Source organism: Saxophila tyrrhenica (assembly GCF_035928015.1).
Source record: "Saxophila tyrrhenica strain CCFEE 5935 chromosome Unknown scaffold_2, whole genome shotgun sequence".
Taxonomy (NCBI): domain Eukaryota; kingdom Fungi; phylum Ascomycota; class Dothideomycetes; order Mycosphaerellales; family Extremaceae; genus Saxophila; species Saxophila tyrrhenica.
The window spans coordinates 258,691-286,596 of record NW_027041734.1 but is presented as its reverse complement, the minus strand read 5'-3'; the positions used below and the strand labels follow the sequence as shown (position 1 = coordinate 286,596).

General features: G+C 56.9%; 9 protein-coding genes across 9 annotated transcripts; 4 read left to right on the top strand and 5 right to left on the bottom strand.

The window, feature by feature from the left end:
- Positions 1-34: 34 nt before the first annotated feature.
- Positions 35-1,347, top strand: LTR77_001155 (uncharacterized protein; the record flags this gene model as incomplete). Its single annotated transcript, XM_064798417.1, has 5 exons — positions 35-389; positions 450-618; positions 675-876; positions 948-978; positions 1,034-1,347. The coding sequence occupies 5 exons, from the start codon at positions 35-37 to the stop codon at positions 1,345-1,347; spliced, it is 1,071 nt and encodes a 356-aa protein (XP_064662744.1).
- Positions 1,348-1,819: 472 nt separating this feature from the next.
- On the top strand, positions 1,820-2,395 carry LTR77_001154 (uncharacterized protein; the record flags this gene model as incomplete). The annotated part of the gene is made up of 2 exons (XM_064798416.1): positions 1,820-2,330; positions 2,388-2,395. 2 exons carry the CDS (start codon positions 1,820-1,822, stop codon positions 2,393-2,395), a joined length of 519 nt encoding a protein of 172 aa, XP_064662743.1.
- Positions 2,396-6,182: 3,787 nt separating this feature from the next.
- On the top strand, positions 6,183-6,875 carry LTR77_001153 (uncharacterized protein; the record flags this gene model as incomplete). Its single annotated transcript, XM_064798415.1, has 1 exon — positions 6,183-6,875. One exon carries the CDS (start codon positions 6,183-6,185, stop codon positions 6,873-6,875), a length of 693 nt encoding a protein of 230 aa, XP_064662742.1.
- A 101-nt stretch (positions 6,876-6,976) lies between these two features.
- Positions 6,977-7,364, bottom strand: LTR77_001152 (uncharacterized protein; the record flags this gene model as incomplete). The annotated part of the gene is made up of 2 exons (XM_064798414.1): positions 6,977-6,996; positions 7,046-7,364. The coding sequence occupies 2 exons, from the start codon at positions 7,362-7,364 to the stop codon at positions 6,977-6,979; spliced, it is 339 nt and encodes a 112-aa protein (XP_064662741.1).
- A 2,093-nt stretch (positions 7,365-9,457) lies between these two features.
- LTR77_001151 (uncharacterized protein) lies at positions 9,458-9,944 on the bottom strand (the record flags this gene model as incomplete). Its single annotated transcript, XM_064798413.1, has 2 exons — positions 9,458-9,681; positions 9,737-9,944. 2 exons carry the CDS (start codon positions 9,942-9,944, stop codon positions 9,458-9,460), a joined length of 432 nt encoding a protein of 143 aa, XP_064662740.1.
- Positions 9,945-10,796: 852 nt separating this feature from the next.
- Positions 10,797-13,922, bottom strand: ACF2 (endo-1,3-beta glucanase; the record flags this gene model as incomplete). The annotated part of the gene is made up of 3 exons (XM_064798412.1): positions 10,797-11,576; positions 11,629-13,176; positions 13,233-13,922. The coding sequence occupies 3 exons, from the start codon at positions 13,920-13,922 to the stop codon at positions 10,797-10,799; spliced, it is 3,018 nt and encodes a 1,005-aa protein (XP_064662739.1).
- Positions 13,923-15,288: 1,366 nt separating this feature from the next.
- Positions 15,289-17,423, bottom strand: LTR77_001149 (uncharacterized protein; the record flags this gene model as incomplete). The annotated part of the gene is made up of 5 exons (XM_064798411.1): positions 15,289-16,080; positions 16,133-16,539; positions 16,592-16,776; positions 16,836-17,049; positions 17,108-17,423. The coding sequence occupies 5 exons, from the start codon at positions 17,421-17,423 to the stop codon at positions 15,289-15,291; spliced, it is 1,914 nt and encodes a 637-aa protein (XP_064662738.1).
- Positions 17,424-18,951: 1,528 nt separating this feature from the next.
- On the bottom strand, positions 18,952-20,720 carry LTR77_001148 (uncharacterized protein; the record flags this gene model as incomplete). Its single annotated transcript, XM_064798410.1, has 2 exons — positions 18,952-20,009; positions 20,096-20,720. 2 exons carry the CDS (start codon positions 20,718-20,720, stop codon positions 18,952-18,954), a joined length of 1,683 nt encoding a protein of 560 aa, XP_064662737.1.
- An 865-nt stretch (positions 20,721-21,585) lies between these two features.
- Positions 21,586-27,783, top strand: LTR77_001147 (uncharacterized protein; the record flags this gene model as incomplete). Its single annotated transcript, XM_064798409.1, has 1 exon — positions 21,586-27,783. The coding sequence occupies one exon, from the start codon at positions 21,586-21,588 to the stop codon at positions 27,781-27,783; it is 6,198 nt and encodes a 2,065-aa protein (XP_064662736.1).
- Between the last annotated feature and the right edge of the window lie 123 nt (positions 27,784-27,906).

Here is a 27,906-nt window from a genome sequence, read left to right as displayed (position 1 = left end):
GTGAAGATGCATCATTCATCTCCTCTTCCCAATCATGCGTCTCATCGCTCCCTTCTTCATCGCAACCTCGCTCGTTGGCCGCATAGCGCACGCTCAAATCGGAGGAGGAATTGCAATATTGACCGAAGAGCTCGTAGTTGATACATTGGAACGTTTCTTCCCCGATCGTGACGACATCCCGACAACAGGGTTTGGAGGCTGCGATGCCAGCCAGGTCATCTTCATTACACAGACTGTCCGAGAAGTACAAACCGCCGCGCGAGCAGCTATTGATGCCATCAGGCGGCCAGTTGGGGAAATGCCGCAGGTCGACAACCTCTACAGCGCGCTGTGGGCCTTGAGTGATGGGAATGGCGGAAGAGATTATGTGGATGCCGGGCTTCTCGTGGGTATGCCAGACTTCCCCATTGTCACCTTTTAATGGACTGCAATGCTAACACCCATCGCAGCTAGGTACCAAAGCTTGCTGGACTTGGAACCCCTGGTTGATCCCACAAGAAGAAACGTCATTTTCCACTGTGATGACAAACTTTTCGAGACACTGCGGCTGAATGGAATCGACAACAGCCTTCAGGACCACAGCTCGGCGGGAGGATGCTCTTCGCAGGCTGGGGGACTGTAAGCACCATCATTGGATGAGACTGTCAGGTCCTGCTTCTGACTTAAAGTCTTAGTGCGTTCACTCAGATTGCCAACAGCTTCTTCCGGCAGAACGGTGCACCACATCTGACGGGGGCACATGTCGTCCTCTGTGACCCATTTTTCGATCAACCAAGTCTGGACGCGGTGAATCGTGCATTTACATGCGAGACGGCGTTTACTCACGGAAGTGTAAAAGGGGTCGAAAACAGCGCATTCGGAACACTCATGCATGAGGTATCTCAGCTCCGTCTTACCCATCTCATTCCCACTGTCCACGAGTACCTACTGATAGATGCATCTATCAGCTGGCGCACGCACTCATAGGTGTCCCTGGAAGTGAGTTCCGGCGCCCATAGAACAAGTAGAACAGCAGCTACTAACAGTGCCACAGGAGACCTTGCCAATGGTATCAGCAGCGAGGTCTACGGCATTCGCAACGCCCTGGGCTACGGACAAGAGACTCTCGCGAACGCGATATTCGGTGATCCCTCCAACATCGCAGACAATTATCACATTTTCGCAACGCTGGTGCTGTCGAGAAACATCAAGTTCGATTGGAGCAACCAAGGGATTGCAATACGTCCGGTCAGCGAAGACCTGGATGAGAACGAGGCTGTGAAGCAGAAAATCAAAGCCATCAACGAGTGTGTGGATGAACCTGATAACAACGACGCGGGCTTGACGCGCATCCCTGTTCCACCGTGAGAGTCGCTTAGGGATGCCATCAGTTGCTGGGAGTCGTTGTTTGTTGGCACTGGGGTCGAAGCGAAGTGGAAAGCGTTCGGAACTCGTTTCGACGAAGCAACTTCCTAGGTCTATATGCATGAGCTCATCGGAGGTACCTTTCTCATGCTCTCTTGCTTCGAGAAGGCCGCAGTGGGGAGGTCGATGACGAACCAGTGACAGGCAAATGATGAATATGTGAACCAACTTACCACCAGTAGCTTACCCAAGTCTTGAGCTTTTATGGTTCTGCCCAGTCCTCATAACCATGGTTTGCTACCCGTCACTAGGTAATCCACGAACCAAGTGTTAATATCAAGTCATAGTCCACTCCAGCTTGATGTCGTGTTCCGACCCTTCCTTCCACCCATCACTCCTGCGACCTGCGCTACATACAACAAATCGCACCGCAGACCTTCAAGTTATCACCTAGCTCCCTCTCCTCTCTACGACCATGGCATTGCACGACTTATACGAACTCAGGGTCAACGGCCTCAGCATCGCCTTCTACCTCATCACCACGATCTCTCTGTACTACAGCGACATGTACCGGAATAAGGGAAAGACAAGCTATTCCTTCTACTTCGGGTCTATCTTCTTCCTCTACATCTACTGCACCCAACTGGCCAGCGCAGCAATCATCTGTTTTGGCATCTCGGCTTTGAAAATTAAGCCCGTCGTGCAGGAGTCGCCCTGCGGAACGTTGTCGTTGAAGAACGATTTCTGCGCGACGTGCGGGTCTTTAACAAGGTTTTTGGCGTTTGTGGGACAGGAAGGGGAGTGGAGGTGGGATAAGGTCGAGGGGAAGTGGGCCGAGCAGGGTGTGCTTCTTGGAGTTTTGATCGTACTCACGCTACTACTGTGGGTGTCTCTCACGAAAGGCATTGCCTACGACAGAGCGAGAGCAAACGGGCTGGCAGTCGGCGAGTGCAAGGACACAAGCGATGCGCAAGACACGTTGGAGGGTAGGTCGATCTCGTGTGATGACCCTCATTCGATCACATTGCTAACGATTGCTCCAGCTGCCTGATGGCACCTCACGGGTAAAAAGCAGTGCCTAGCGATCGTACCGCAGAGTTGTGTAAATCGGCGCATACCGGGAGAGGGGACCCAGGGTGCCATCTAAATGCACAGCAGGGCCGTCTAATGTCTTCAAGGTTGGGTCAATATCAAGAATGCGGTGGGCCCTTGACGTCGACAGCCGTCTGTCCGCCACGCATTGGAGGCACGGGAATCGAATGTGGGAAGCGGTCAGAACACAGCAGTAGGCGAACGGAGGGTCATTGGAAAGCAGAGCAGACGGCATGGTAGCAGCGTTTCCTACCAGCGGATGGGGAACACTTTCACAAGATCTCCGCGCACTTGTATTGATGCTTGACCTGAACTATCTCGTCGACAGCCCAATGCCTCTCAACTTTGGCCCTGATGCATCTCCAACACTGCCTTTCCAATGCCTAGCACGTTCTCTTCGTCTGCCACTCCATCTTCACAGCTCGACGAAGTACCGTCAGTCAAATAATGCGCCTTCGTACTTCGACCCCAATCCTTGACCCTTCTCTTCCTCAAGACAACACCACAAGACATCACCAAAAGACAACCAAACCATATTCCCCTGCGACAGTGGCACGCCCATCTCAAAGCACCCGCTCCCTTCCCCCTCGCGCGCTCCCTTCTCCAAGTTGCTGATGGGCACACAGCCAGGCAATGCTTTGTTGTGGCATCGAAGCGCCTTTGATAGACTTGACGATACGCCCTATCGCCTGGGAAAGGGGACGCCATGATCGGCCTGTCGCTTCTCATTCGTCTACACCCGAGGGACGGAGAAGGTGATGCTTGTCGATGCTCCGGCTCTTGACGAACGAGAGATTCATCTCCCTGTGTGACCGCCGAACTTCGAAGGGATCTCTTTGATATGATTGTCGACGCCCAGGAACTGGCCTTGCGACAGGGGAGACGGGCGAGGGCCTGTCAATGCATCAATCGCCATAGCCCGAGACTCGCGTGGAGGGTGGAATAGGGCAATGCGTGTTGTTCAAGTCCGCAGTAGAAGATTGACAGGTGTGAGTTGCCCCTACTTTCGTACTTTCCTATCGCTTCCTCGTTTCGGGCATGCACCTGCACTTGCAAAGGCGGATCAAGGAGCAAGAGCGACAACGAGCAATGGTGTTGTATACCTTTGGGCGCGGCCTCACACTCCTCTTCTCTCCTCACCCGATACAGATCATTCGTTCATACATACTTAACTTATCATGCCGCCAACTATCACTAATCCGACTATCGCTATGGAGCGTTGGTACCAGCCGCCTCCATCGGCATACGTAAGACGGACAATCCGGGACTGCTTTCGAGCTTCTCCAAATCTCAAACACGACCATGACGCTTGCTGACGTCCAGTAGATTAGTTTTGGAGTATCCTTATGTATCGAAGTCATCCTGCAGTGTTGGGTGGATGAGCGCCTCTTCCGTCGTTTCGAAGACGACAGCAAGCTAAAGAAAGCGGCGCTCATCTTGCGGTCCATGCTCCTGTACTTCGCCGGTTGGTTCTTTGCCTCTTTCTTGAGCGAAACCATCGACGGCAAGTCAGGCTGCGTGGCCGCGCCCGCTTGATTCGGGCCCTTGCGGGACCCAACACTGTGACAAGCCCATGGACGACCGGTTACTCGCGTCCATCCCGGGCATCGACAAGCCCATGGCCGTCTTGCCTCTCGCGGTCATCCCTGGGGCGTCGACAAATCCATTAGTGGCCTCTCTCTTGCGGCTAAACCAGCTGACGGCATCTTGGTCCGTCTCGTCTCGCGAGCATGCCGGGGCGTCGACAAATCCATTAGTTGCCTCTCTTTGGTGGTCACACCAGCTGACGACACAGAGCTGCCATTCCTCCGTTGGAAACGCGGTCTTGTACGCATCATCCCATACCATCTTGACAGGCCAGTAACCACTGGCAGCGTCTGCCTTGAAGAACCTGACCAGGTGTCTCTGTCCCATCTGCTGGATGATGGGCTCGAGGCGGCGGCACGGGTATCCTGTCTTGATGGTCCCTGCATCGATTGGCCGAGAGTTGCGCACCATGCGAAGGCCTCCTCCTGGTCTCGGCACCAGTCGCGTCGTCGCAATCCATGGGGAGTTGCAGGGCGTCACCACTCCAGCCTTGATCATCTGGTTGAGCGTCTGGTCCTGCCACCTTGGTCCGTCTCGTCTCGCGAGCATACCCGGGGCGTCGACAAATCTATCGTTGGCCTCTCTGCCGGTCATCCAGGCTGAAGACTCTCTTGTTCGCCGTGAGCCGTACCGTCGGCGGCATCGTCAAGCCTTTGGTGAATCCCTCTCTTCCGGCCAACCACAGGGGCCCGGGACGTCGACACATTCATCAGTGGCCTCTCTTGAATCTTCAGCTGCAACGGCAGCGGCTGACTGTGGGCTCGCCATAACGCCTGGTGCATCGACAGGCTCGCAACCGTCTCTGCTTTCTGGCGACCATCTCCTCTCTCCAGTTGCCATTCCCTGGGCGTCGACGCACAGATCAGTGACCTCTCTGGTATTCACCCCGGCTAACGACTTTCACTCATTCGCCAAGACAGCCGGGCCATCGAAAGGCTTGCGGCTGGCTCCGCTCTTTCTCGCGACCATTTCTTCTCTTGGCCATTGCCAGGCAGCGACAAATACACCAGCAGCCTTCTCTTCTCTCGCGGCCATTGCCGGGACGTCAACGCATACATTGGCGGCCTTCTCTCCCCTCACGCCCCTCTCTCTTCTCGCGGCCATTGCCGGAGCGTCGACAAATACACAGGTGGCCTCGCTCTCAGGCTGTCGAACCAGCATATGACGTGCTGCTGGGCCTGCGTCGCACCAATCGAGGTCAGGAGGCGATCAAATGCAAGGCCAAGGGTGTCGGCACATTCATCAAAGGCCCCTTTCTTCGGCGGGCGCAGCGGCGAATGGCCCCGTTCTCCATGAGCCGTCGCAACAACAAGTCTCCGGCTGGCCTCTCTCGCGGTCCAACACGGGGCGCGCGGCATCGACATATGATGGCCTCTGTCCGCCAGCCACACCACCGAATGATGGTTCTTCGCTATGAGCCGCGGCAGCAACGACCGCTTGGCCGCCTTCCATGAACATCCCCTGGGCTTCGATGCCTTTTGGCGTCCGCACCAGCGAAAGAACCTTCGGTGCGCTAATTGACTGGCAAGACTTCTCATGGGGTCGCATTGAGCTGCCATCAGCGGTGTTGGAACCGGAGGACGTGAGGCATTCGGGAGCGATGTAGCTTGCGCTGGCGGTCCGTCATATTTCAGCTGACACTCGGGAGTGAGCACTGCTGATGTTGATCATAGCCTCGCAGCTCCTTTCCTCCGGCCGGGAGTGGTGACAGGAACGGTGTCGGCAGGGGAGTGAAAGCAATGGGGCCGATTGAAGGAGGCTTGCTGGAGAAGACCACGGCAAGCAAGAGTAGGGGGACGGATGAGATGGCATGAGAGACTGTACTTTACTGTGGTTCCGCAGTGAAGGGGGGTTATGGAAGGGGTCGGGATGGAGTGAGAATGGATGGGACTGTGAAGGTGAATCGCCTGGTGGTATAGCTCACAAGTGCTCTGCAAAGATGTATGGTCATTCCCCGTCGTGTATAGTACTCATGTATACATCCTCGATCAAGATGCAACCATGATACCTACCAGACGCCGATGGAGGGTGGAGAAGGAGGAGGAGGTGAAGTGAGCCGTGAATCCGCCGTCTCGGCGTTAGATAGCCGAAGCCAATGCCTCCACCACCACCACCTCCCCTCTTTCACCTCCAGGCCATACCCCCTTCTATAGCCAAGTATGTCCTTCTTCCGCACTTCCCTCGCCGTCGCCGGCTGGGGCTCCCTAGCCACCACCCTCAGCTACGTCCTCGCCACCCGCAAATCCAAAATCCACCCCCTCGACACCTCCGACTATCTAATGGGCACCTCGCTCTTCGCCCGCTTCAATCCCTACGACAACCCAGTAACCCGCGACGTCTGCATTCGCCGCGTCCCGCTCTCCAAGATAAAACCCGAACTGCTCGAACAAGAAGGCGCATTAGTACAGAGCTTCTGCCAGGGCGTCTGGAGCGGGTGGGGCTACGCGTATCAGCGCCGGTATCTGGAGAAGAAGTACCGTGGCCCCGATACGGCGACGCAGCTCTGGGATCGCGAGGAGCTGGAGAGTAGTTCGTATGACGTCGGGACGGTGGTAACGGATCACTTTGAAGTGCTGGCGAAGAGTGAGAACTCGATCATTGTACGCTGCGGAGACTCGCCGCGGATACAGACGGTGCGGGAGAGTGATGGCTTATTTGAGATGGTTGCGGAGGTCAAGAAGGAGGAGGGCGTGGCCGAGTTTCAGCTGAAGAGTGTGTTCTACAACGGCATTGCGCAGCCGGACAAAGAGGGTGGAAAACTAGATGAGCCCATGGGACCGTGGACGCAATGGGCGCATGCGCAGTACAGTAAGATATTCATGGAGACGGCGATTAGGAGGTGTATGCGGTAACTTCGACTCTGGACTCGGAGGACATCTCACGAGACTGCTCGGAAGGACACTATAAAGGATGGCCAATCTGTGTTCGAAGATACCCAAGCTACATACACAGCTCACGACTCAATCCAGGAATCTAGCATCATCATCATACTGCCAACTCATCCGCATCTCTTGGCTCTCACTGGTATCGTCCGTTCGCTTCAGCACCTCCACGCACGCCTGGCGCAGCCTCTGCTTCATGTTGACGGTCATGCGGTCCCACAGCTCGTCGGTGAAGGACGTGAAGCCGGTGGACCATTGTTGCTGGGAGGGGTCGGCTGCGGTTGTCGCGGAGTCGTTGGTTGATGCGGCGCTGTTTTGGCGGCTGTGGGCGGTTGTGGTGGTCGCGGTGCTGGAGGCTCGCCGCTTAGTTTCGGTGGGGGCGTCGTAGTCGCTGATTATGATGGGGAGGGTGACGAAGTCGTTCAGAATGATGAGTTGGCTTGATTGGGAGGTGGCCATGGCGCCGGCCTGACTCTGGATCTAGTTGGCCAAGTAAGCAAGAAGGGAGCAACTCTTGTGAGCAGGTCACTCTATCCCACCGCAAACTGGACGTGATATCACCAAAGGACAACGCCTTGTTTGGTCTGCATTGCCGGAGATCTCCAGTCGACCCACGCTCGAGCCGAACAAAGGAAGAATGGATATTGCCATTGCCGTTTGTCTGGCCGCATCCGGGAGCGTATGAGGTCGACTGCGTCGACAGGATGAAGCTGGTTCGGGCGAGAGTTAACACGGAGGATGTCTACTTTGACTTCCGTTTTGGGATGGACATTTTCGCTCTGGAATGTGGGCAGACCCTCAACTGCCAGACTGCGGCACCCGCACGAAGCATTGGCCTGCGCTACCGCCTTTGTTGACAGCGTGCTATACCTTTGTTGATAGCGCATCACGCCTTTGACACCGTCCACAAACAAAGCGACATGGGGAAAGAACAAACAACGACACCACTTGATAATGCATTGTCCCGCTCCTTGGCTCGGACATTAATAGCCAGCTCGAGTCCAATCTTGTTTCTCTCTCCACTGATCTACCACACGAGCAAGCGGTAAGCACACTTCAGGTAAGACACTTCCACTCTCAGCTCGAGGTCAGTCACTCTCACACTCGCAACACAACGACGACCAAACAAGGAGCACAAAACACAACGCTCTGACAACAACCAAATACACCCGACAAGATGTCGGGTCGCTCCCACCACCACAGCTCGTCCCAAGCGGGCTCTTCCCGCTCACGCCGCGAGTCTCACGCCTCTCGTGCGCCAACCGAAGGCAGCCGTCGTCCGTCGCGGACCCATCAACCGCCACCGATCGACTACGACGTTCCGCCACCGAGCTACACTAGCAGGGCCCCAACATCAGCTTCTCGCAGAGAACAGCCTGTAGGTCCGACCAGGCCAAGCTCCCAGGCAGGTGCATCTTCTCATTCTCGCCGCAGCTCGACTTCCCAAGCCTCAACCATTCGGCCGAGCGACTCAATCTCTCAGGCCTCAACCAGGGCGCCTTCGAGGGCTCCTTCGAGGGCTCATTCAAGGGCTCCTTTAAGGTCCTACGACGCCGTCACAGTCGTGCCAGGTGAGCCCTGTCCCCCAGCACCACCTTCTCATCGCGACAGCAGCCAAGCTTCACGCCGCGACAGACACGTCTCCCGCCACGGGAGCGGCCCAAGGAACTACAACACCGTCATCGTCGAACCTGAGCTCGGCCGACCATACTCTACTTCAGCAGCGCCTTCTCGCCGCAGCAGCCACGCCTCGCGCCGCCACAACAACAACCAGCTGGAAGTCGTTCGTCCCAACGCCGTCGTCGAGCCTTCCGAGGTTTCGAGGGCTTGGCAGAGGACTGTCCGTACGAGCTGCAGTCGAGCGCAGGAGGTCATCCGCCCCAAGGCAGTCGTCGAACCTTCCGACGTCTCGAGAGCTAGTCAGAGGACTGTCCGTGCAAGTGGCAGTCAAGCGCCTGACAACGCATCCAGGCGGGGTTCGACTGTCCATGCAAGTAGCAGTCAGGCGCCCGACAACACATCCAGGCGGGTCTCGACTGCCCGTTCAAGCAGCAGATCACCTGACAACACTCAAAGGCGGAGCTCTACTGTGCGTCCAAACAGCCGCAGCGGGCGTGGAGGGTGCGTCACTGAGGAGTACGAAGTGACTGTCCGGACACGCAGGACTTATAGGGAGTCTGATGAGCCGAGCTCTGACTCTCGCGGCCGCAGCGGTCGTAGGGAGAGTGCGCGGTGGATTGTGTACGACTTCTAGATGAGATTCACACGGTAAGTTGTGCTCGTACAAGGTAAGCCCTCCCTCCTCCTCGAAATTTCTTCACACTCTCGTCTGTCGCAAACATCCAATAGAAAAATCAGATGAGGCTCAATAGCCTTTACCAAACTTTCAGCTTCCAGCATCATCTCTCTTTGATTTCAATGTTCTCTCACCAGTCTGCTACCTCTTTTTCGAATCGACCCCTCCATCAAGGCTTACTGAAAGAAATAAAATGGAATACATCGATTTGAGTCTATGCAAGCATTGCAGCCTTTACGCCCATCCCACTCCTGTGTTACCCGTCGTCGCTCATCTCCAGCTCATGCCCATATGTGCCTTTTAATGAGAACTCTTCACCAATAACCACGTCCGTCTTCACCGGAAAGACTTTACTAATCTTAATCCCCACCAAAAACTCCCCAGGCTGCTCACCATCACTCACAGTCTCCGACCCAACAAAGATCGAGTTCTGCAGGTTGCTGTACGACGCATCGCCGCCATAGAACGTCGGCGTCCACACTATCGACGTCAGAACCGCATCGATCGCAATCTCTGGCACCATGTATAGACTCACCAGAGTAGACTCCACCATAAGGTACTTCCCGCCCCTGCGCCGAGCTATTGGCGGTAATACCATCCACCTCCTCATCCGCCTTCTGCACGCCGGTAACCTGCATCAGGAATGGCGTGGCGCCGTCGTCCGGGAAAATCGTGCCGGAAAGATGGGGGCGACCCACCGGGTCGCGGCCGTCGGCGGTCACGTAGTCGGTCCCGTACTTCATTGTGCCTTTAAAGGAGGGTTCGAACTGGGAGAAGGAGGGTTAATGAGGGAGGGGAGGGAGGGGAGGGAGGGGAGGGGCGTACACCGGGCTCGGATTGGAGGGTGGCATGTTTGACTTTGCCGAGGACTTGTTGGCCGCCAGTTGAGAGGTTGCCTAAACTGACCTGGAACGTGTTACGGGGGAGTAGTTGGAGGGAACGGGGGAGGGGCGTACAATGTCATAGACTGTCGCCTTTTGACTTGGTTAGTACTAAGCATTGGTCCACGATCAGAGATCAGCGGCTTACGTTCCAGAAGAGCGCAGGTACTGTGTAGAGAAATGAATGCATGGTGATTGATGTTTCTACCAAGGAGGAATTGTTGCAGCCGTTGTGCTGGACGTCTTCTTCTTATAACAATACACCCCGGAAGACATTCCGCTACTGTCATCATACACGAACCCGACCATCGTACATTCGGTGAGGAGATCTCTGTTTGCCGCCCTCGAAATGTTGGTGAAGAGTGGGCGAAAAGTGAAGTGATGCAACCAGCTGAAGTAGAATCTGCAATGTATAAGCGGTGATTCAGCTACAAAGTACCCGCCTGAACTGGAGTACAGCACGCCTCACAGTTCACCACCGACGTCACTCCTTCAGTGCTCTGCCAAATGCCTTCTCGTACGCGCAATGCCGTCGATCTGACAAATCCAACTCCTGTACACCGTTGTCCCAACCAATGCCATCCCATGGTATCATCCGTCATCGTTGCAAATCCGTCCTTGCCACCTGACAATCTTGATTCTCGTTCCACCTCCAGAGTAGGAATACTTACCATACTTACCACCCAACGCTTCTCATCCCACCCTTCGACAGTCCTAGCTTTTCGTATTCGAGCCGTACGAACCCTGCCGCAACGCAGCAGACCACGCCAAATACCACGTCCGACTCGCCCCTCCATCCAACAATCCATAATCGAACTCCGTTCTAGAGAAAAACGCATAGCTCGTCTCCGGATCAATGATTGCCAGATTCGCCATCAGCACACCCTCCCATCCACTCCCGAGCGTTGGGGCATATGTCGCGAAACCGTAAGCGTCCCACTCCTGCTGCACGAACGTCGGCGTGCGGATCAGCGTGCTGAACGGCATGAGCGGGAGCATGTGGATGCCCTGGATGTACTCGATGTTGCTGCCGAAGTAGGTGGTGTGATGGATCTTGTTTTCGAACAGAATCCCGGAGACTTTGTTGCCGATGAACTGAGCTGGCTCGACGGTGTTGTCGTCGGTGTAGAGGTAGTAGTGCTGTAGGCTTCTAGCCTGGACCGCGAGCATCAGGTTGCCTCGCGCTTCCATGTTCTTGTCATTGATGACTTTGCCCCACATCTTGAGTCCGTAGCTGGCCATGGTGTCTTCGCTGGAGGACTCTTGGTTTTTGCCGTCGGCGGAGGAGACGACGCCTTGCGCCCAGGAGTGGCCGTGGTACCAGTCGAAGCTGCGGGAGAAGGGGAAGTAAGTGTCGTCTGTGACTGAGTTGGCGTAGTCGCGGGCAAGCATATTCACCCAGGCTTTGCTCGTTCCAGTGTCGAGCCAGGTTGGGTCGAGGTAGCCGATCACGGCGGCGGCGTAGAGGAAGTAGCCGTAATGGAAGTGATGATCCTGCATCAACTATCAGCTTGGCGCCCTTGATCCTAGGGCAGGTAAGACCCACGTTGTAGTAGGTGTTCCCAAAATCATCCCCAGAGTTCCCACTCAGATACGTACTGATACTCGTCGCTCCGCCCCAAGCAGTATCATACACCAGTGGAAACTTCTGCATATTGTCAACGTGCAAAGCAAAAGCGTTCTGGAGCTCTTGCAGCCCGGTCAGTGCCAGCGTCACATTATGAGCCATATCATGAATGACATATACGATGGCCGCGAACTTCGCTAGCGCCTTTCCATCGTAATACATGCTGCCAACGTTCGTCTGCGCGGCCATATCCTGCGCTAGCTCAGTGGTGCCAGCTGCGTTGATAGCTTCGATTGCATCAAGTGGAAGAGTACCGAGATCGCCTCCTGTTGGACTCCACGGGTTGAAAGCCATACCGATAGGCAGGTCGGGCTCTACCAATGTCCACGAGTCTGCCTGAACAGCTGTCGCCACACCTTTCGTTGTCGTCTGAAGCATAACATCCGTTACTCCATCGGTACTTGCAAGAGACTCCAGATGATGTGGCAGCGCGAACATGAGCAAGGGCTGCCCTGCAGGGCCTTCTTTAGTCCAGCTTAGGGTATACGTCCCTTCCGTACCTGCCACAGAGCCGCTGATATCTATGCTTGTTGGATAGACACCAGCAGAGCCGTCATATACGTCTTCTGCATCTGTGACATTGGTGGGAACTTTTGCGATCTGGATGTAGCCGCCGAATCCTGGAGGTCCTTGGATCGACACTGGGCTGACGAGTGTGAAGGAGTTTTCTTGGTAGCCTGTGTTGCGAGGGGTGACGTAGATGAGCCATGTGACTCCACTCGAGAGCAGGGCGCGATATTTGAAGGTGGTTCCTTTCACCACGGCCCCGGCGTAGGTAACGCTTTCGATGCCGATGCCAGATTCGATGAGAGGAGTGACGGAGTTGTACGACCCGGTCACGAAGCCCATGCCTTGACAGAGTGGGAACGTGACGGCCGGTAATGTACCACCTGCAGGGATGAGGTTGACATTGACTGAGAATGCCTCGAGTGAGTCTGTCGTCAATGTCGTGCCGTTGCCAAGCTCGATAGCTGAAAGCACCAGCGACTGGATACCAAGGAGGTTGGCGAAATATGCCGAATCTCCAGCATCTGAACTCGTCTTCTGTCCAAAGGAGGCTTGCGACAATTCAACATGTGAAATGGCCAGCCCAAAGCTGTACGTTTGACGCTGTCCGGCGGACCAGCTGACCGAGTAAGGATGAGTCCAAGTTGCTCCTGTCTGGCCTCCGAGGTAGAAGTTGCCGTAGAATTTGTTCGTCTGGAGACGTTGCTGCTGTTGTTGAATACCTAGTCTTGGCACAGGATGGTCCGCCCTTGACTGGATCTGAGCAGGCGGGGCATCACTAGCGATAGGTTGGAAGATATTGGCGGCCGAGATGCTGGTGATGTGCGGCTTCGCAGTTGGTCCAACTCCAGAAAGTGTTTCGGTGTTGATCAGTGACAAGCTGGTCGAGCCATTCAACGATAGACTTGGAAAAGGCTGCTTGGTAGGGTTGCCGGACGTTTCAAGCGGTGTGTGGACAGCCTGGGATGAATGATGTCAGCTTCAATCTCTTGCATAGGGGAACGATCTTCACTCACCCCCGTCGTGTTCTCCGGCGGCGCCGCCGTGACCGTCTGCACCTCTGAAGTCGTCAATGAAGTCAGCAAGCCCTCAGGAACACTCGTGGTATAGCTTTGCACTGGCGCTGGAGCCGCAGTACTTGTCGAAGTGCCAGCACCAGCTGAAGTGGTCGAGGTCGGCAAGGGAGCTGGTAGAGGGACGTTTGGCGTAGTGCCAGCACTAGCAGAGGTCGAAGTTGAACTTGGTACGGCCGTCGATATCGGACTCGCAGTCACAAAAATCGTCGTTGTCGAGGTACTCATTGGCGGCTTCGAAGTATCCTGTCTCGGCACCGGCGTATACGTGTAAAATCTCGTGACCTCGCTCGAGCTGAGGAAAGTCGAACTCAGACTCGTCACCCCCGTCACCTCTGTCGAGACGGCAGCGGAAACTTGAACCTGCCCATCTTCAATCTGGTACGCCTCCGGGTTCCATAAATACAGCTCAGAGGAAGTCGGTCTCGGGACGAAAGTGTACTCAATCCCAGGAACGCTCGGCCATATCGGTGCCGGCGGTCGGCCCTCCAAAGAGCAGTTGGGATCCAGTACTCTGATCGTTGTCGTTTGGATGACACGGTGAGGTCGTGCGGAAGTCGTTGGGACCTGCGATAACGCGATTAGCACGAGCGCGTGCAACGCTCGTAGAGTGCGACGGCGGTCTGTGGTCATCGCGAAGGTGAATGATATGTCAGTTGTCAGTATGTACAACGAAAGAGCAAGGGACAAGAAGGGAAGGGAAGGGATTGAGCTTGGGCGGTTTGGTTTTGATACTCTTCCGCTCCCACAACGTGGCGCATCCGGTGATACGTGTTGCACTCTGCCGACGGAGATTTGTTCTTCGAGGGTGTTTCGTGTGAAGGTCGGGGGGGTTGTTGGCTTATGCCAAAGTCTGCTGGTCGACGAGGAGTAGCAGATAGGAGCGTGAGGATCGTTTGGGTTCGTGGTGGTTCGTCAAACGTCAAGATGATATGAACAATGATGTGCTCATGTGCATAAAGGTGGTCGAAGGAGTGAGGTGGAAGTGATGTCGGACAGTAAGAGCGTGATGCGTCTCGCCCGGTGGTGGGAGGAATGCTGCTGTCTCAGAGGTAACTGTGTAACTTGACCTAACTCTTTGACTTATCATCGATGCCAACTCGGCCAGTCGTTCTGCTAGTGACACGATTTTCAAGCGTTCTGTTCGCCTGGTAACGAGCACCAAGAGTCGGGAATGGAGATACCGCGTCGTCGCGCTGAAGTGCGTGCATTGGAATGAAGACTCGCACCCGTTCGGCAAGGCCGGCCAGCCGGCGCAGGTACCCGTTGGCTGTGTGACGGTGGCACCAGGACTGTCTTCGGTCATTTAACGCCTTGTGACATTGGTGTAGGACCATCCCCTCACGACATCTGATGCGTGTCTCGCGATGGGGTGGATGTTTCGGATGTGACCCCGTCTTCGGCGGCGCCCTGCCTCAAGACGACGACAAAGACCCTGAAACATGATACTCGATACGGCAAAGGCTCAAAGAAGAAGCAATATCGGACAAATCTTTAGAAGTCTGTTCATGATCAAAGGAGAGTGAGGTGCAAAAGAGATGCACAGACGAAAGCTTGTCTCGGCGAAATGCTCCCTCGGCGCCACCAAAGCATGACCTCCTCTCCTCTGCCCTAGACCCCTTCGACAATGTCACGCAGAGCGATAGGGCTGACCTAGTGAGGCAGATGGAGTGACACGTTGGCGTCCGTACCGTCGGTTCACGAGCCGACCTTTTACGCCTTGTCAAGGGTCACAAAGGATCTCCATCCAGAAGTGGTGCGACAAGATCCGAGGACAGATGACTTGCAGGTCACACAGCAGGGGATGTCTGCGTAACAGCTCTGCTCGCGAAAGGTATCACGACCTTCGTCAAGCACTCAAGGCGACGAGGAACGCTTTGAATCGCGCTCATCCTGTACTGAAGCCCATATCATCCAAGAGATGGCTCAAACAGTAGGATCGCTGCTACAAAGACAAGAAAATGATGGCGCTCATCTTTTTCTACTCCCCATCTCATGACTAGAACAGCTTCATACTCGAATTCGACCTCCCCGCCGCAGCATCATAAATCGCACCAAAATCAGCATTCCACTGCGCAAGATCCGGCCTCAAGAACCTCCGATCATAAGTCAACATCCCATTCACCTCCCCCTCCACATCCGTCGTCTGCGTCCACACCGCCCCACTGCACGCATACTCCTGCACCTGATACCGCAACTCGCCCAACAACTCATGCCCGCGGTAGTTCCACGCCGCAAGCGTCGTATCGATCTCGTACGTCTGATTAATCGTATCGATCGCTTCTTGCACGTTCCAGAGGTGCTCGATGCTGACGTTGTTGCCGATGCCGCCGAACTCGCCTTGGAAGCCGATGCGTGAGGGGTCGTAGGGCGACGATTGGATGGAGTAGAACGGCGAGCCGCATTGCGGGTTCGCGTAGTGGTGGTTATCCGAGTAGTCGCCGGCGCCATGGTCGTACCATCCTGTCGTGGCGTCGATGAGGCGGGTAGGGTCGAGTTGCAAGACTAAGTCGGTGAGGCCGAACTCTGGGTATGGAGGGTCAGTGATTTGGCCCCAGCCTTCGTTGTAGATGACCCATGTGATGATGGAGGGGTAGTTGCGGAATTGTTTGATCAAAACCTGGAGCTGGCGTTGGAACTCGGCTTGCTGGGCGTTGTTGGGCAGGATGGTCTCTTCGGTGCAGTCTTTGAGGGTTCGGGTTTGGGAGGGGCGGAGAGAGGGCATGTCTTGGATCAGGAGCAGGCCCATTTCGTCGCAGGCCTTGTAGAAGAGATCGGTTTCGACTTTGATCTGGCAGACAGTTAGAACAGATTTGCGGTCATGTTGATGAAAAGATGCTCACATGTTTCCTCAACCCATTATACCCAATCTTCTTCAACGTCTTGAGATCATAAGTCATAGCCTCATAACTCGGCGGGGTGTAAAGCCCATCGGGCCAATACCCCTGGTCGAGCGTGCCCATGAAGAAGACGAACTCGCCATTGAGCAATGGACGCTCAACACCATCAATCACCCCGCGACTGACCGTCCTGAAGCCAGTGTAGGACTTGACCTGATCTTGACCGACTTTGATATCGATGTCGTACAGATTGGGGGACTCGTGAGACCACAGTTGCGGCGAGTCGATGGTGAAAGAGAAGTCTCCGCTCGTGCACTTGTGCGTTGCGCTGCTTCCGGAGCCGCCTCGAGGGGTGAAAGTCATCTCGACGGAGGTGCTGGTGTTGGTAGATGTTGTGATGGAGCCGCTCACTGGCAGATGGGTCAGTCGAGTACTCTTCAGTTGTGCTCGCCCGCAACTCACCTTTGCCATTCATGTCCGCATTGAGGTTAAGTTCAGTGATGTAGTTCGCCGGAGCCGACTCGATCCACACACTTTGCCAGATACCAGAGCATGGTCGGTAGAAGATATGGGACGGGTTCAACGTCTGCTTGCCAATAGGGATCACGTATGGATCGCTGTCCGTTGGGTCGTGGGCGAAGACCAGCCTGTCCATCTGTCAACATTTGCACTGTCCGAAAATCTGCTTAACATAGGTGCAACATACAGCTCATTCGTCCCACTAGTCAAGTAGCTGGTGATGTCCAACGTAAAAGCAAAGTACCCTCCACGATTAAAGCCGGCCTTCTTCCCATTAACAAACACCGTGGCCTCATAGTCCACTGCCCCGAAATTCAGCAGCACATTCTCACCAGTCCAGTCCGAAGGCACCGTGAACTCGGTCGAGTACCAATTGTAAAGCATATACTCGCCTTGCACGCCTATTCACCCCATTAGCATCATTCACACCTTTCAACTCCTGCCTGGTGCAATGCTTACCACTCAACCCGCTCTCCAAACACGAAGGCACCAGCACGGCATTCTCCAGCGTCTGGCCAACCGGAGGGCTGTTCACCGCATCCAGACTCGAGACATTCTGATGTCTCCAGACGCCGTTCAGGTTCTTCCACTGCGAGCGCTCGAGCAGCGGACGAGGGTACTCGGGCCATGGGTTCGTGCCGACTTCGTAGGTCCACGGCGTGTCTAAGGGTGGTGTCTTCACGGAGTATTCGGTGGTGTTGGCGTGGCGGGGGATGTGGACAGCTGATGTAGTTGTTGCGAGCAGCAGCGAGGAGAGACTGGCGGAGGTCTTCATCTTGCCTTGCTTGTCCGGGGCTTTCTTTGCTTCACAATAGGAAACGTACTGTGGGATTGACTAGTAAGGAGTGAAAGAAAAGCTTACCAAACCTTTACCACGGGACGAGACGCTACTAAATAACGGTACCCTACCTCCAACGACTCCGCTCCTCGCTCTCCTCTCTCCGCAGCAGCATGAACGGTGAAGATGTCATGAGGGTCAACGACCATGCACCTCCACGAGCTCCTCCATGCGCTAAGGGCGTGAAATTCTGCTTGTTCCTGCATGAAGTGGGGTCTCCATGCTACCTCGTGTTGCTGGTCTAACTAAAGAAAGCAAGTGAGGTTAGGTCAAGAGTCGGAAGGTGGAGGATCGGGACAGCAAGCTTTTGATCGTCATGCGGAGATTCTGGAAACGGACTGGAGAGGGAGGGGGAAAGAATAGATAATATCCGGGGGCAGGAAGGATGCTTCGATCAGGATGCTACATCGTTCGGCAGAAGGTGGAAAGATTAACATGTGCTTGCTTGCCGCTTCGAACTGGCAGATGCGAGAGCGAAGCACTGAGTTGGCTTCTGCGTTGCAAGATCTCTTGTGAGATTAGAGAAGCTGCTCGATGGTGTTGCGGTCGACTAGTAGCGACAGCCCTATGTTCTCTTCTCTACACGACAAGCTCGACAAATCCGTTCGATACAACGTAGTGTTTTCGCTATCGCAGTCACAGAGCAAGGCTCAATCAATACTCCTTGCCCGTCAACTCATTGTCATAAGTGTCGACCTGATATTTCGCAGATTGGAAGGTGAAATAATGTAGTTCGGGGGATTCCTGGGTTTGTCAATGCGACGATGCCAACTACCTGATCACATTGTCCGGCAGACGGTGAGATGAGACGAAGTGCTTAACAAAGCATAATCTTCTCTCCTGATGACATACCAGTTACCTTATTCTACTCGTGGACGAAGAAGTCGGGCTCGGAGAAGCAAATCGGCACTCCACATTGTTTGATGATGCTTCACGGTCGTCAAAGACACATATAGTTGCTCCGAGTGCGTTGCAGCTCTGAGCTCCAGGCAAGGTTCAGGTAACGATGCGCAGCGTGAGCGTGCGTCTTTTGGCCTCCGCCACGGTCAAGGCAACATGGAATCGAGGGAAAGGCGGAAGGAAGAGTGTAGAGTGGACGCGGGGGTGTTCGGTTGATATAACTACATCTTTTCAGCAAATGTCAAAACGAGGCAGAGCAGAGCAGGATATGCCCAGATCCCAGCACGCATCCCTCACCACTAACCCCCCTCTCCTTTTCTCGCCCCCGTCCATGGAGTAGTTCGGATCACAAAAACGGCCCCTCCCAGTCCTCCCTTCGGATCTTCATAACATTACTCTGCTTATGCTTAAACCCCACCTCGCCATGCTTGTGGAAGCCCACGCGCTCACAATAGTCCTTTAACCTATTGTCCCATTGTTAGCAAAAAAGCATCCCTCGAACCCCTCCCCTCCCCTGACCCTTTTGAAGGGCCCCTTTCACTTCGTTCCAGGGTAAGATAAGTACTCACTTCAAATTATCCACCCTCGGCTCCATCCAAACCCCCGCACACCGCATATCGCTCAACAAACACCAATGCACCAACGCACTAAGCCAAACCCTCACCCTCTCCCACCCCCTAAACTCCTGCTCGCCGACTAAACAGTGGATCCCGCGATCCCATTCCCCGACCTCCCCCGGTCCTAAAGCCGCGCCGAGCGCGCTCTCGCGCACCCAGTAGAGCTCGAAGTAGGCGAATGGTTTTCCGTCGAAGAGTCCGATGGCCGGGAAGGAGGAAGTGGAGGTTAAATTGGCAGCGAGGAAGGCTGCTTGGTGGGACAAGGGGCCGTGTTCGCCCCAGGAGTGCGAGACGCGCGGGAGGTTCATCCAGCGGTGCAGGAGTTGTTCGTCTGTCATTGAGGTCGTGGGGGTGTCTTCCCCCGCCGCCCCGGCTCCCCCGGAAGAGCCGGGGGGTGGGGGCGTGGAAAGGCGGTCCGCGAGTCCCATGTTCCCGAGCGTCGGCACCAGGGCGTCGCTTCCTGTGGCTGCGCCTGCGGCGCCAGAGCGAGGGACGCGGAATTCGGTGTTTTGCGTCGGCCCCGTGGCGGTCGGGCCGCGATGCACGCACGGCTGTCTGCTGCGTGAAGCGACGCGGAGAGAGAGGTATTGGTTTAGCGAGGGGATGAAGCGGGTATAGAACGTTTCGCCTTGCCGCGGGGGTTTGGGACGGATGGGGTGGCGGAGGCCGTTGGTGCGGGTATACTGTAATGGAGGCGGGGGGTAGAAGGTCGGGAGGTGGGAGGAGCTGCTGTACGGGCCGGGTGGGGTGTTGTGCCGGGTTAGGGGGTGAGGGGGTGCGGAGCCGAGGGTGGAGAGGGTAGAGGGTTCGTGGTCTGGGGTGCGGGTGCCGAGGGGGAGGTGGGTGGGTGTGGAGGCGCCGCCGCGGTTGGGGGAGGCGGGGCGCGAGGAGGCGGGGGAGACGGAGGGGAAGGGGGAGGAGGCGTGGTTGGGGCTGAGGGTGAACAGGTAGATGCGCGGGTCGAGTTGCCAGAAGGATTTGCGGGAGACGAACATTTTCGTCCAGCCTGGACATACGTCCGCATGGTCAGCATTGCTCCATATCAACAGAGCTCCAACAGCCGGGATGTTTTGCGCGTAAAATAGTACTCACCCTCCCCAGCATTCCCCACCCCATCCTCCGGATCCAACCCCACACTCGAGTCCTCTGAAGCAATCAACCCCATCCTCTCCAGCTTCGGCAGCAAATGCTTCCCCTTGAAAATCCCCTCGCGATTGATATTCACCCTCCACTCCCCCTTCGGTCTGCCCTCCAACGGCGTATCCACCGACGCCGCAGTCGTCAACCACGGCTCCGGCTCAGGCTGATGAAAGTACCACCACAGCGTCGCCCACAACATCATAGCAATACTCCTCGTCGGACTCGAACTCGGTTTGAACTCCGAACTACTCGGGTTGGAGATACTGCTTATGAACAAATGATCATTATGCAGACTCGGCTTGCGGAAGCGGTGGACATGGTGGTTCTTGTTGTCTTGCTTTTTGGGGAGGGTGGTGGGATCGTTCTCGGCGTGGACGGCGTGGGTATGGGCGGCCATGGAGGCGGTCGGGGGGATGTGGTCGGCGGCGTCGTCTTCGCTGTTGAGGATGATGGTCCAGCCCGGGGGGAAGGCGGAGTGCGGGGAGGTGAGGTCGTTGGTTTTGAAGGAGAGGCCGCCGAAGACGGGTTGGACGGTGAGGGTCATGCCGTTGGGGAGGTGGACGATTGAGGGGGCCATCTTTGCTGCTTTATCGTGGGGTCGTTTCGGAGGCCTTGTTCATGCTATTGGGAGTGTGGTCTGGCTATTTATTTCTTCTCATTCTCTTGGACTGGGCGGGCGATGTCGGGATGCGCCAGAGCCTACACTCGAGCTGTTGACTCTCTGACAGATTTGCTGGTTGACCTGTCCGTGTCTTCTACCCCATGTGGACCTTATGAGTGGTGGTTGGAAGCTGTCCGTATGGTATTGTCCAATGGCTCACTCAGCTCAGGTGAGGTCCATCTACCTCGCTACATCACCTCGAGCTTTCCTTCTTCTCCCATCCCCCGCACTCTCCCATGCCTAGAGCGGAGCGGGAAAACGTAAAGCCAGCCCATGTGCGCCATCTCGTCTATCGGCGTCTATAATTGGTTCGCTCACGTGTTGGATAAATTGCTCCAATTCTGGTTAAACGTGGGCAGAAGTAGTAGAGTTAGGGGTCTGGCGTGGTTGGAGATCTGCGACGAGAGTGATCGACTGTCCATGCTTGTGTCTGAGATACGTTTGGGGAAAGCAGGGAGAGGTGATTGCGTTGCACCGAGTGGATAGACGCACGTGGGAGAGAGCTTGATTGATTGAGTGATTGACTGGGGCGGAAAGAGTGGAGAGCCAGGAAAGTTATCGGCTTCACGTGTCAGAGTGACAGCAAGGCGATAACGCGCAGAAGAGGAGAAACACCCCTATCGCGGCGTCCATACCACGACTCATGCGCCGTCCAGATCTGATGCTGAGATCGACGACGACGGGCATCAACCTAGACGCGTGTTACACCCACGACTCCGACGTTTCGGCGCGGTGGACTCGAGACCACCCATATGTGAGCGCGGTGTAACACGAGGGCAAGATGTTCTCCAAGAAGCGCAAACAGCAGGACCTGGCCACCCAGAAGGGGTTAGGGATTGCCGTTCAACCACCACCGCAATCGCAACAGAAGCAGGCGCAATCACGACCGACCCCTCCAGCGCAACCTCTACCGCCAGCACCGCATACCAGGACGACTTCGAGTGGGAGTGGGAAGCCATTGGTCAGTCCGCTGCAGATGACGTTTGACTTCGAACTGCCCCCGAGTCCTGCATTGTCGACACAGAGTCCGTATAAATCGAGTCTGGAGGGTGAAGGAGAGCTGCGGCCAAAGACGAGTGATGGGACATTGAACAGGAAGACGGGCATGAGTCTGGCTCCTCCGATGCTGCCGCCCATAAGAAGAGTGGCGAGCAAGGAGAGTTCGCTGGCGAGTGAAGGAGGGGTGGAGCTGGAAGGGTCGACACCACCACGACCTCCAAGCAGTGGGAGTGCGAGAGAGGTGCAGAAGAAGAAGAGTGCGTCTTCGATAGGACATCCACCTCCACTGCCTCCTCCACCGCCGGAGCCGCCAAGCTTTGCCAGATTCGACAGCGATAATGTGTCTACATCCAGCAGCAAGAGCAGACGGAAGAGCAGGATCAAGTCTTTCTTCGGCTTTGAGCCGCCGCCGGATCTTTCGTCCATATCAAGACCTTCGAGCTCGTCGGGTACACCGAGAATGACGCCACGGCAGGTCTCGACGGGAGGAGAGACAACGTCTCGTCCGGCAACCAGTGGAGGCGATTCGACTCCGATAAAGATGGAGTCTTCTCTGTTCCCGTCGAGAGAGCCACCACCACCAGCACTGCCATCCTTCGACACAGGTACGCCGGCGATGACGAGGGCATGGATAGACGCAAGGGATAAACCGTATGGTCCGCCCTCGGCTGCACCTCCACGACCGCCTCCATTACAGCCAGCGCAGAGCTCGCCAGATTTGTCTGTCAAAGCTCGCTCGCCTTCGGCAAAGACGAACTTCAGCAAGCGGAGTCCGTTGGTGACCGCGGAGTCGCCTGCCTCGGGTACAGCTTCCCGGCAGAGTCCGCAGACGTATTTCTCATCATCACCTGCTGGAAATACAGTCCAGCGGCTGCCTTCTCATGCACCGACGAACTATTCCGGCTCAACGGCGAGGAGTACCATGTCTTCCAAGTCTACGGCTGCCACAGACAACGGTCCTATCCAGACGGTAGGAACACCTTATCAAGAAACATCGCCTTCCTTTCCTCTCCCCCAACACGGCACTACACGACCAAAGACAGCTGGGCATAGCCACACCCCCTCATCCATCGGCGGCGTCAACATCCCCACCCACCACTCCTCCGCCCTCCCGCGAAGCGCCGACTCCACCCCCAAACCCACCGACCCCCCACCAAAATCCTCCGAAAAGGCAGAAAAGCGCAAAACCCGCCTCCTCAACCCCCTCGCCCTCCTCTCCCGCCGCCGCAGCGCCCAAGACGACTCCTCCAACCCCACCACCAGCGCGGCGGAGAAAGCCGCCCAGGCCGCCGCCCTCGCCCGCCAACGCCACGTCGCCGCCACGGGAAGCATTTCACGCATACCGGACGACTACGACCCGCGGATCCGCGGCGCGGGGGTGCATGATTTTTCAAGACCGAGGGATCAGAAGTTCATGAGGGGTTTTAGCTATAATGACGCCGAGTACTTGGCTTTTCAGCGGGAGGAGGAGAGGGAGAGGATGGAGGAGAGCTTGGGGGTGGGGAGGCTTGTGGCTGGTGAGGCGGAGGAGGGGGAGGAGGCACTGCTGCAGAGGGGGCCGAAGTTGACGTTTGCGCATCAGTCGTTTTTGGCGTCGCCGGTGGGCTCGCCTTCCAACTCGACTTTCCCAGCTACCACAACGCAGAGGCAGAGCGCGCGCTCGCCGAACCACAACCCCAGCACCTCCCAGACCAGCTCCAAGCGCACGACGGGTTTCTTCCAGGAACACCTCAACGACACCTCAGGACCCGCTGACTCCGCTTCTGCGGTAGGAGGCAGAGTGCAGGCCGAGCGGTTGGAGAATAAGGATTTCCTCCAACGCGCTTCGTTCTTGTCTCAACAGAGCGGCGTTAGCAGTAACGAGAGTGGTGTGCTGCCGGTTTTTGCGCGGCGGAGCGGCGTTGTTCCGGAAGATGGAAGGGGCTATGGACAGCGGTTCTCCGGGGGCGAAGCGTCCGAGGGGGAGGGAGTCAGTCCCGTCACCTCTGCCCTCGCCGATGTGCGTCTGAGCCAGAACATCAGCCCTGTGTCGCCTTCGACCTCGGATCCACGCATCTCTTCCGCGTCCGCGCAGCCCTCGTCTTCCGACCGCAGCAGCGCCATGTCTGAGCTGCAGCAGCGGAGGAAATCCAGGGTGAAGAGCGGGAATAGCATCGGCAGCAGCCTCAGCGACACCTGGTCCACCGGACGGCCTTTCTCTTCTACCGAACAGGCGATGCCGAAATTCGCTTCTACGACGGAGACGGAGACGGAAACGCAGAGGGGTGGTCCGCCGATTTCTATCACTATACCGTCCCATCCCGCGCCTGCGCCTGCGCCGGTGAGGGAACCGCCTGAGATCCCTGCCCGTGGGACTTCTGCCGCTGCCGCTGCGAGTTTGGGGACGGGAGCAGGAGCGGGCGCAAGGGCAAGCAGTCCCCTTTCCACGATCAATTCCCCCTCCACCTCAGCGCCGGACATGGACTTACCCTCCGACGCCCCGACGCCGGAGCCGATGGTGGCGGAGGGCGTGCGCTTTTCCACTGCGCAACCCGGCGCTGGGGCGAGGCTGGTGGAGAAACGCCGTTCCGCGGTCGGACATGCGCGGCGGAGCGGGGGCGCTGCGCGGAGCGCTGGGAGCGGGAAGAGCGGTAATGGCGGGGTGCCCAAGCACCATGTGAGCAATGCTTCGCGCTTCAGTTTCCAGCTCGGTAGTGCGGAGGAGGAGAGGGCGTTGGAGGCTAAGGCGCGGGAGGTGAGGGAGCGGATGGGTATACAGGCTGCTGCTCCTCAGAACGGTCGAGGTGGGCAAGGGGCTGGACAGGGTGATGATGGGAGTGAGGAGGATTTCGATGAAGACGCTATGGATGATTTGGACGAGATGGAGATGATGGGGTTGAATGATCGGGACTCTGAGGACGAGGACCGGGGGGTGGGGGATGCGGTGAACCACGCAAGTCAGAGGCCGGTGTCGACGGCCCCGAGTGCCATGATCCCGCCGTCCGTTACGGAAAGTAAACGAAAAGACCGAGCGAGCGTGGCGAACTTTCTCTACCGCCCTGCCAGTGCCGCCACCACGCCATCCTCCACTAAACCTACCAAGCCTGGACATGGACATGGACATGAGAATAGGACGTCCACCACTTTGCAGATGATGGTTAATGATCGCGAAGACGGGGATAGTGAAGAGGAGGATGAAGAGGAAGAGCCGTATTGGATGCATGAGGATTTCTTGGGGTATGAGGACGGCGGCGCCGAAGGCGAGCGACGGCCTTCGATGGCCAACACAGCTTCTCCGATGAGTCCAAGGGCAGGCGGGTTTTATATGCAACCGAAAGCTGCTGCTGGAGCACATTCACTGTCTTCGCAAGATATGGCGCCGGCTTCTACGCAGAGCCAGGAGAGAAGCAGGGACAGTGGTGGAAGTGGGGCGAGGGCGATCGACCTCCCCTTCGCTACGACAACTATTGATGCGGATGGCCGCATGACGCACCAGAGCCAGCAAAGGTCCAGCGGCGGGAGTAGCAGCAACGCCATTTCCCTTCCCTTCGCCACCACGATGATTGACGCCAACGGCCGCATGACACATACACAGACGCGTTCGCAGCACACGCCTGCCATGTCGTCCAGTACTTTCGGCGAGAACAGCTCCTCTTCCGCTTCGGACAGGAGGACGTTGAGCGCGGGGCTAGGACTGAGTGGATTCAGTGATTTCAGGTTCGGGGATTCTGCGTCGAGTTCACGGCCGGGGAGTATGGGACTGCAGGGACCTCTGCGCGACTCTGCTGTTGCTGGACCTCCGAGGGCCAAGGAGGAGGGAGGCGAGAGGAAGGAGAACAGAAGGACGAGGGATTCCGAAACCATACCCTATGATGTGGATTGGACGGCTGAAGAGAGCGCGAAGGCTTCCCCGGCGATTGCTACTCGTGGTATTGGGGGTTGGGACCGGGAGTGGAGACGGCGGGACTCCTCTCCCCTGGTCAACGTTGCTGGAGCAAAACCTGGCGCCGCTGGGAAGGGTGAGAGAGCGATGGACGATGATGATATGTACTTTGACGATGGGGGCTTTGGGGAGGATGTTGATGCAGCTTCTTCGCCCGCTGTGGGTGGTGGTGCTGGGAGGAATGGGGTAAGAACGGCGGATGGGAAGGTGGTGGGGGAGGAGAGGTTTGATGATGACGATTTCCTCGCCCGCAACAACAACAACACCGCCTCTCGGCCGACTAGCAATGGCATCCCGCACACCTCGCCGCCGCCGCCGCCGCCTCCGGCTTTCAACCCATTACTACAACCAACCCACCACCAGCAGCACGCCACAAGTCTCGGCTCCGATGGACCCTACCCCTCCTTCGCCATGCCCAACCCTCTCAGAGCGCGCGAACGAGACTCCCGCCTTTTACTCGAAGACCTTCCCCTGCACGCCGGCCCCGGACCCGTCGATCCTAGTCTCCTCCCACGCAGAAATCCGAGCGAGGACGCCAAGAGGTTGGGACTGAGTAGCAGGGCGCCTCCGCTGCCTGCGCAGCAGGATTTGGGGGGCGAGGCGCAGCGGGTGCAGGAGCGGTTGACGCGGTATCATGCTGCGTTGGCTGAGGCGGCGAATCGGGCTGCTGCGGAGGGGAGGTTTGTGCGGGCGCCTAGTTCGGCGACGGAGAGTGTGAGGTCCCATATGGAGCTGGGGAGGAGTGATTCTACGGGAGGAGAGGAAGAGGAGGAGGCAGCAGGAGGAGCTGCGCAGATGGTCGATGAGAATACGACTGCAGGAGACAAGAGTCACGATGTCGTGAGCGGTGGAGCGCCTTACAGCCTGCCTAAGCTGAGTTTTGACTTTGGCTTCGACACCAGCCGTTTCTCCGCCGGTGAGCTGGACTTCTCCACCGACGCTCTCCAGTCCAATGGCGTTTCTAACAACGTCTACGCAAATGCCAACGGCTACGACTCCACCAACGGCATCCCCTGCAACTCCAGCACCGCTCCCAACGACGCCTACTCCAGCACCTACGACTCCACCTCCGCCATCCCCAACGACGACCTCGACGACTCCTACGACGACTTCGACTACGAAGACGACGACATCATCTCTGCCGCCAACGCCTCCGCCCTCGCTTCCGATGATGCCGGTTTTTATGGGCAGGAATTCGGCTTCTTCGCCCGCTCCCGTCCGACTTCCAGGGGCAAAGCCTCGAAGAGTAAATCCGGCGGCGGTAGGAACGTCCCCGCCGAACCACAAGCGATTAATGGCGGCTTTTTTGGAGCAGAGGGAGATGATGGGTTGGCGCGGCAGAAAAGTCTCCGTGAACCGAACCTCACACCCATCACCGAACGCAGCGAATTCTCAACCCGCAACTCCTTCGTATTTGGCCCCGCGAGCGCGGGCGGCTGGGGCTCACACAGCGCGGCGCGCTTTCCACCCTTATCCCCTGGACTCGTCGGGGTAGAGGGTGAGGGCGTGGTGACGAGTTTTGAAGAACTCCGTAGACTGCGAGGCGCGGCTTTTGCTGGTGGAGGGGGCGGGAGTCAGGGGAGCTTGAGGAGTGAGGGGCGCGGGAGCCAGGGTAGTTTGCAGGGGTATTTTTCGGGGGTGGGTGGCGTGCCGATGGCGGTGGGGTGGAGTCAGAGCTCGGAGGGCTCGCAAGGGCAGTTGGGGCAGAGTCCGCATTCGGCTTCGAGCAGTGGACACTTGCCGTTTTCTGTGGCCGAGGAGGGGAGGGAGGGTGTGGATGCTACGCCGAAGCGAGCTTCCGCAGCTACTAGTGGTGTTGGAAGTGGGCAGGAAGTGCAGAGCCCGACGACCGTCCGCAAAGCCTCCCACTCCAATACCCTCGGCAGAGCATACGGACATTCAAGGAATAGCAGCGGCGCGGACTCGGTTACGTACGTGCAAGAGCGGGATCCGGATGGTTCTGGGCCACCGCGCTGGGTGCTGGAGCGGAGGCGGACGAGTGAGATGGGGGAGGTGGAGGTGGTGGGAAGGGAGGTTGTGCAGGGGGGATGGATATGATTTGATCCCGGGAATAGGAGATGGAGAGGGGTCGTATTTGCGGTTCACCGGGGCGTTCTCAAGGAGCAAAAGTGTCATGAGCATATTGATGGTATTGCTTAATGGTAAAAGATGAGGGGATGA